This window comes from Eimeria maxima, genomic scaffold (genome assembly GCF_000499605.1).
Source record: "Eimeria maxima Weybridge genomic scaffold, Emw_scaff443, whole genome shotgun sequence".
NCBI classification, from domain to species: domain Eukaryota; phylum Apicomplexa; class Conoidasida; order Eucoccidiorida; family Eimeriidae; genus Eimeria; species Eimeria maxima.
In genome coordinates, this window is record NW_013566508.1 from 20,358 (window position 1) to 26,831 (window position 6,474).

Below are 6,474 nucleotides of genomic sequence, written 5' to 3' on the forward strand. Positions count from 1 at the left end.
GTCTCCTTTCTCTTACAACTGTCTAATTAAGCTATGCACTAACGCCTGCAGCAGCTGCTGCTGCTGCGGCTGCTGCTGCTGCGGCTGCTGCTGCTGCGGCTATTGCTGCTGTTACTGCTGCTGTTACTGCAACTACCGCTACTGCAGCAGCTGCTGCTGTTGCTGCAGCAGTTACTGCTGCTGCTGCAACGTGCGCATGCATGTGCCTTGCATGCATCAAACGCATGCATACACACAGACACACGCTGCTGCTGCTAGTGCTGCTGCAGCTGCTGCAGCTGCTGCAGCTGCTGCAGTAGCTGCTGCTGCAGCTGCTGCAAGGTGTCTCCGTCTATGTACGGTTTACGGTTTGGCTATCAGGAGACACAACGTAACTTTAGCTGCTACTCTCTTTCCCCGCAGCAGCAGCACTTGCTCCTGCTGCTGCTGCTGTTGCTGCTGTTGTTGCTGTTGCTGCGGCACTGTCCTGCTGCTGATCCTTGGGAAGATCTGCAGCAGCTGCTGCTGCTGGCGCTGCTGGCGCTGCTCTTGCTGCCGCTGCTGCTCCTGCTGCTGCTGCATCTGCACCTTCAGCAGCAACTGCTGCTGCTGGTGCTTGCTGTTGCTGTGTAGTTAGGCCCCATGCTGCAGCAGCAGCTAAGCGTGGCTCCCGGCCCTGTATCATGTCTTGCTGCTGCTGCTGCTGTTGCTGCCGCTGCTGACGAGACTCGACAGCAGCTGCTGTCTCGCCATCTGCGCACTCCGCCGCTTGTCTAGCAGCAGCAGCAGCTGCTGCTGCTGCTGCTGCTGCAGCAGATGCTTGCCGCTGTTGTGCTGGATCTGTTATTGCTGCTGCTACTGCTCTTGCTGCTGCTGCTGCTGCACCGCCAGCTGTGTCATCAGCAGCAGACGCCACAGCAGCGGGTGCAGCAGCAGAAGACGCTGGCGCAGCAGCAGCAGCTGTAGCAGCAGGCGGCAATGCTGCTGCTGCTTTTGCCGCTGGCGCGCTTGCTGCTGCATCATTCGCAGCAGCAGCTGCAGCCGCAGCAGCAGCAGCAGCAGCAGATGGTGGCAATGCTAGAGATAGTGCTGCTGCTGCTGCTGCTGTTGCAAGAAGAGGAGACCCTTGGAGGGTAGAGTTAGGGGAACAGAGGAGACCCCCTACTGCTGCTGCTGCTGGTGCTGCTGCTCCTCCTTGTGCTGCTGCTGCTGCTGCTGGCAGCAGCTGAGACACAGCAGGAGCTGCAGCAGGACGCAGGAGACTCCCCGCAGGCGAGTGAGCAGCAGATAGTGTCCCTAGCTGCTGCTGCAGTGCAGCAGCAGCAGCTGCTGCTGCTGCAGCAGGATTCCCTGCTGTTGCAGCCCGCTGCAGCTGCTGCAGCGCCGTGCTGGTGCTGGTGCTGCTGCTGCTGCTGCTGCTGTTGTCGCTGCTTAGAGCGGCAAGGCGAGCAGCCATTTGCACACCGTCCTGCTGCTGCTGCTGTATCTGCTGCAGCTGCTGCTGGATTTGCTGCTGCCGCTGCTGCAGCACTTGCTGCTGCATCATCTGCTGCTGCAGCAGCCGCTGCTGCAGCAGCTGCGGAGGAAACTGCGCCGTCCCCGCTAGGCGGCCTTGCAGCTGCTGCTGCAGTTTGCTCTGCAGCTGCTGCAGTTGCTGCAGCTGCTGCAGTTGCTGCAGTTGCGCTTGCGGCGGCGGCTGTGCTTGCTGCTGCTCCTGGGTCTGCTGCTGCGCCTGCTGCTGGGCCTGCTGCTGTGCCTGCTGCTGCGCCTGTTGGTGAGCTTGCTGCTGCACCTGCTGCTGCGCCTGTTGCTGAGCCTGCTGCTGCGCCTGCTGCTGGGCCTGCTGCTGGGCCTGCTGCTGAGCCTGCTGTTGAGCCTGCTGCTGAGCCTGCTGCTGAGCCTGCTGCTGTGCCTGCTGCTGCTGCTGCTGCTGCTGCTGCTGCTGCTGAGCCTGCTGCTGCGCCTGTATGTGCTGCTGCTGTTGCTGCAACTGTTGCAGCTGCTGCTGCTGCAGCTGCAACTGCTGCTGCTGCTGCACTTTTACTTGCAAATGATGCAGCTGGAACTGCTGCAGCAGCTGCTGCTGCCGTGCCTGCAGCAGCTGCTGCACCGATGCAGCACTAATGCCTGCAGGTAGAGAGCCTCCTTGCTGCTGCTGCTGCTGCTGCTGCTGCTGCTGGGCCTGCTGCGCCTGCTGCTGCTGCGCCTGCTGCTGTATCTGCTGCAGCAGCTGCAGCTGCTGCGGCGTGTACTGTTGCGATGGCTGACTCAAGAGCTGCTGGATTCCTGCAGGTAGTTGACTCTGCTGCTGATGCTGCTGCTGCTGCTGCTGCTGTTGCTGTTGCTGCTGTTGCTGCCCTTGAACCGTCGCAGCCTGCAGGGAAGCAGCGCGCTGCTGCAGCAGCATCAGCTGCTGCTGCTGCGATGCTTGCTGCTGCAGCTGCTGATGACGCTGCTGCAAGAGGAGCTGCTGCTGCTGCAGCTGCTGATTAACTCCCTGTGTCTTGGATTGCTGCTGCTGATTTTGGATGTGCTGCTGCAGCAGCTGCTGCTGAAGCTGGTGCTGCAGCAGCTGCTGCTGCAGTGGTGCGTAAGCAGGGGGCCTTGATGGAGAGGGAGCCTGCTGCTGCTGGGCTGCGGAGCCATTGTTGTTGTTGCTGCTGCTGCTGCTACTGCTGCTGCTGCTGCTACTGCTGCTGCTGCTGCCACCGCCAGGAGAATGAACCGCTCCGGGTGCTGCTGCAGCAGCAGCAGCAGCAAGTAACCCTGCTGCTGCTGCTGCTGGCGGCTGCAGTTGCTGTTCAGATTTGGTTCCTTCCGGGGCTGACGACGAGTTGCTGCTGCTGCTGCTGCTGCTGTTGCTGCTTCCAGCAGCTGTCTGTACACTTCCTGCTGCTGCACCAACGCCTGTGCGGCCCCACAAAGGAAGCCCAAGAAGCAGCTGTTTTGTCTGCATCAATGGGCTACGAGCAGCAGCAGCAGCAGCAGCTGCTGCTGCTGCTGCGGTTGCTGCTGCTGTACTATTTGCCGTCCCAGGCGGTGTAATAGAGCTACTGCTGCTGCTGCTGCTGCTGTTGTTGCTGCTGCTGCTGCCAGCAGCTGAACCCCCACCACTCCAGGATGCTGTGTTCCCCCCTGAGAGCAACAGAGGGCCTGCTGCTGTTGCTGCTGTAGGTGCAGCAGCAGCAGCAGCAGCTAATGATATAGGTCCTTGTAGCTGTGGATTATCTGCTGCTGCTTGTGTTGCTGCTGCTGCTGCTGCTGCTGCGTTGTTTCTATGATTAGGTGTTAAACCGAGCTGCTGCAGCGCTGCCTTTGTTGCTTGCTGCTGCTGCTGGGTTGCTGCTGCTGCTACCGCTGCTGCTGCTGCTGCTGCTGCTGAGGGGACAGCATTCTGCTTAAGAGCAGCAGCACTGGCATTAAATGCAGCTAAATGAGAAGCAGTGAGGCCTGCTGGCAGCAAGATCTGCTGCTGCTGCTGCTGCTGCTGCTGCTGTCTCGAATGGTCTGCTGGAGTTGTTGCTGCAGCAGCTGCTGCTGCAGCTGCTGCTGCAGAGCTCTGCAGCAGCGGGGACAGACCCACAGGACCACCTGCTGCTGCTGCTGCTGCTGCAGCAGCAGCAGCAGGCAGCAAACCCTTCCTAGGGACACGAGCAGCAAACCGAGAAGCAGATCTCGTTAACCGCGTACTAGGGCGGAGACCCGAGCTGCTGCTGCTGCTGCTGCTGCTGTTAGCTGCGGCATCGGAGGCCTCAGACGCAGCAGCAGCAGCTGCAGCAGCTGCTGCTGCTGCATCTGCTTGCAGCTGAGAAAAGCCCCCAACTCCTGTTGCAGGTGCTGCTGCTGCTGCTGCTGCAGCAGCAGCAGCAACACCAAGCATAGTACCTCTTGCTCCCCGATGCCTTAGGCCTCTCCTGCTGCTGCTGCGTGTTGTTAGCTGCGCCTTAGCTAGCAGCTGTTCTTGCTGCTGCTGCAGCAGAAGGAGCTGCTGCTGCTGCTGCTGATGTTGCTGCTGCTGCTGCTGCAGCAAGGCTGCTGCATCTCCTGCTGTTGCTGCACCACCCCAAGGCAGCAAGTAATTATCTGCGTCATCTATTGTTGCTGATTGGTGTTGCTGCTGCTGCTGTTGCTGCTGCTGCTTCTGCTGCTGCTGCTGTTGCTCCTGCTGCTGCTCCTCGGATCCAAGAGGTTGTAAGGCAGGAGAGCTAGATTCTGTCTTCCTATCCACATTTGCTGCTGCTGCTGCTGCTGCTGCTGTTGCTGCTGCATCGGAAGCAGCAGCAGCTCTGCTGCTGCTGCTTTGCTGTTGCGGCGAAGCGCCTTGCGGCTGCGGTGCTGCAGCAGCAGCAGCAGCAGATGCTGTTGCTGCTGCTCCTGTTGCTGCTCCTGTTGTTGGTGTTGCAGCTGCTGCTGCTGCTGTTCCTCCTGCTGGTGTTGCTGCTGTTGCTGCTGTTGCTGCCTCATCAGTGTCTCCTGCCTTACGTCTCTTGTTGTCTCTTTGTCTCCGCTGCGCTGCTTCCTGCTGCTGCTGCTGCTGTCTCTCTCTTTCTTCTCTTTGCTGTTTCCTGCGCTGCAGCATGTCTTGATGCATCTGCTGCAGCAGCTGCTGCTGCTGCTGCCTATATGCCTGCAGCTCTTGCTGCTCCTCTTCTTTATCTGCTTCCCTTAATTCCTCAGCAGCAGCAGCAAGCAGCAAGTACCGCTGCTGCTGCACCTCCCCTAGCAGCGACAGCAGCTGCTGCCGCTGCTGCAGCTTTGCTGCTAGGTGTCTCTTTAGCCACCAACATCTTACCAGTCTCTCTGTCTCCGACTGCAGCACGAACCCTCCTCCTCCTCCTCCTCCTCCTGCTCCTGCTGCTGCTCGTGCTGCAGCAGCAGCAGCAGCTGGTCCTGCTGCACTAGCTGCAGATGCATGCTCACCCTCGTCACCTTCTGTTACATCTCTCTTGTCATCTGTTGCTGCTGCTGCTGCTGTTTCTTCATCTGCAGCAGCAGCAGCAGCAGTTGCTGCTGCTGCCGCTGCTGCTGCTGCTGCTGTGGGTACATCGGAATCTGTACCATCATCTGTTACAGTAACCTCACGAGAAATAGCATCTTGCTGCTGCTGCTGCTGCTGCTGCTGCTGTTGCTGCAGTTTGCATGCAGCCCTTGGTGACGGACTAGCGCGTTGTAGTGGTGTGCATGCAGCAGAATTATGATTGCTGCTGCTGTTGCTGCTGCTACTGCTACTGCTGCTGCTGCTGTTGCTGCTGTTGCTGATGGTGTTAAGATGCGTAGAAGAGAATGCCTGCGTGGTCTGTATACGGAGCTCCCTTGCATGCAGCAGCTGCTGCCGCCATTGCTGCTGCTGCTGCAGCACAAGACGACGGATAGAGGGGGCAATGCGAAGGAAGGAAGGGAAACGATCTTGAGGTACAAAGGGCCACCGCCTGCATACACGTTTCTTAGAAGTCGCCATCTGCTGCTGCTGCTGCTGCTGCTGTTGCTGCTGCTGCAGCTAGAGCAGCAACAGCTGCAGCAACTCCTTATGGTGCTGCTGATAGGCTTATGTTATAGGGATACAGGGATACACATGGAGGCAGCAGCAGCAACTTGCATGCACTTTAATACAGTTGGTGTATGGATATATAAAGGGGAAGGAGCTGCTGCTGTTGCTGTTGCTGCTGCTGCAGCTGCTGCTGCTGCTGCTGCAGCAGGAGCAGCAGCAGCCGACGTAGAGAAGACGAGCTGCTGCTGCTGCTGTTGCGTCTCTGCTGCTACTCTAATAGATTAACAATTGAGAAGTTAATTTGCTGCTGCAGTTGTTGCTGTAATATAGCAGCAGCAACAGCAGCAGCCGCAGCAGCAGCAGCAGCTGCTGCCGCTGCTCTCAGCCCCTGCTGTTGGCGCTGCAGCAGCAGCAGCAGCAGCAGCTAATACCTTTCCTCTCCCCTTGACTCTGCCCTTAATAACAAAAGCTACACTTGTTGCTTCCCATGATAAGGAAGAGGGTATCTGCTGCTGCTGCTGCTGCTGCTGTTGCTGCTGCTGCTGCCATAGCGAGCAGCAGCGGGGGCTGCATGCAACAGTAACAGCAGCGGCGGTGGTAGTCAGTAACAGCAGCAGCAGCAGCCACCTGCTGCTCTCCTGCATGCAGCAACAAGCTGTTTATTTATATTCTTTTTTATTTATTTATTAATAATAAATTAAATAATATAAATAATAATTAAATTAGCTGCCTATACACCCCATACTAAGAGGGTTTGTAGGCAACAACCCCAGCAGCAGCAGCAGCAGCAGGCGTCTGCTGCTGTCCTGCTACTGAGCGCATGCAAAGAGCAGCAAGAACTTTGGGGCTTTTTTTTCCTTATAATATATATATACACAATAAAAAAAAATATATTTAATTAAATAGATATGCATGCAGTAAATAATAAATATATTATTTATATATACCTGCCTATACACCTGAATATATACCTTGTCTTTTTCTTCCTTCTATTACCTTCTTCCCTC

General features: G+C 57.4%; 1 protein-coding gene across 1 annotated transcript; it reads right to left on the reverse strand.

The window, feature by feature from the left end:
- Nucleotides 1-376: 376 nt before the first annotated feature.
- On the reverse strand, nt 377-5,437 carry EMWEY_00033360 (hypothetical protein, conserved; the record flags this gene model as incomplete). The annotated part of the gene is made up of 1 exon (XM_013481850.1): nt 377-5,437. One exon carries the CDS (start codon nt 5,435-5,437, stop codon nt 377-379), a length of 5,061 nt encoding a protein of 1,686 aa, XP_013337304.1.
- Nucleotides 5,438-6,474: the final 1,037 nt, after the last annotated feature.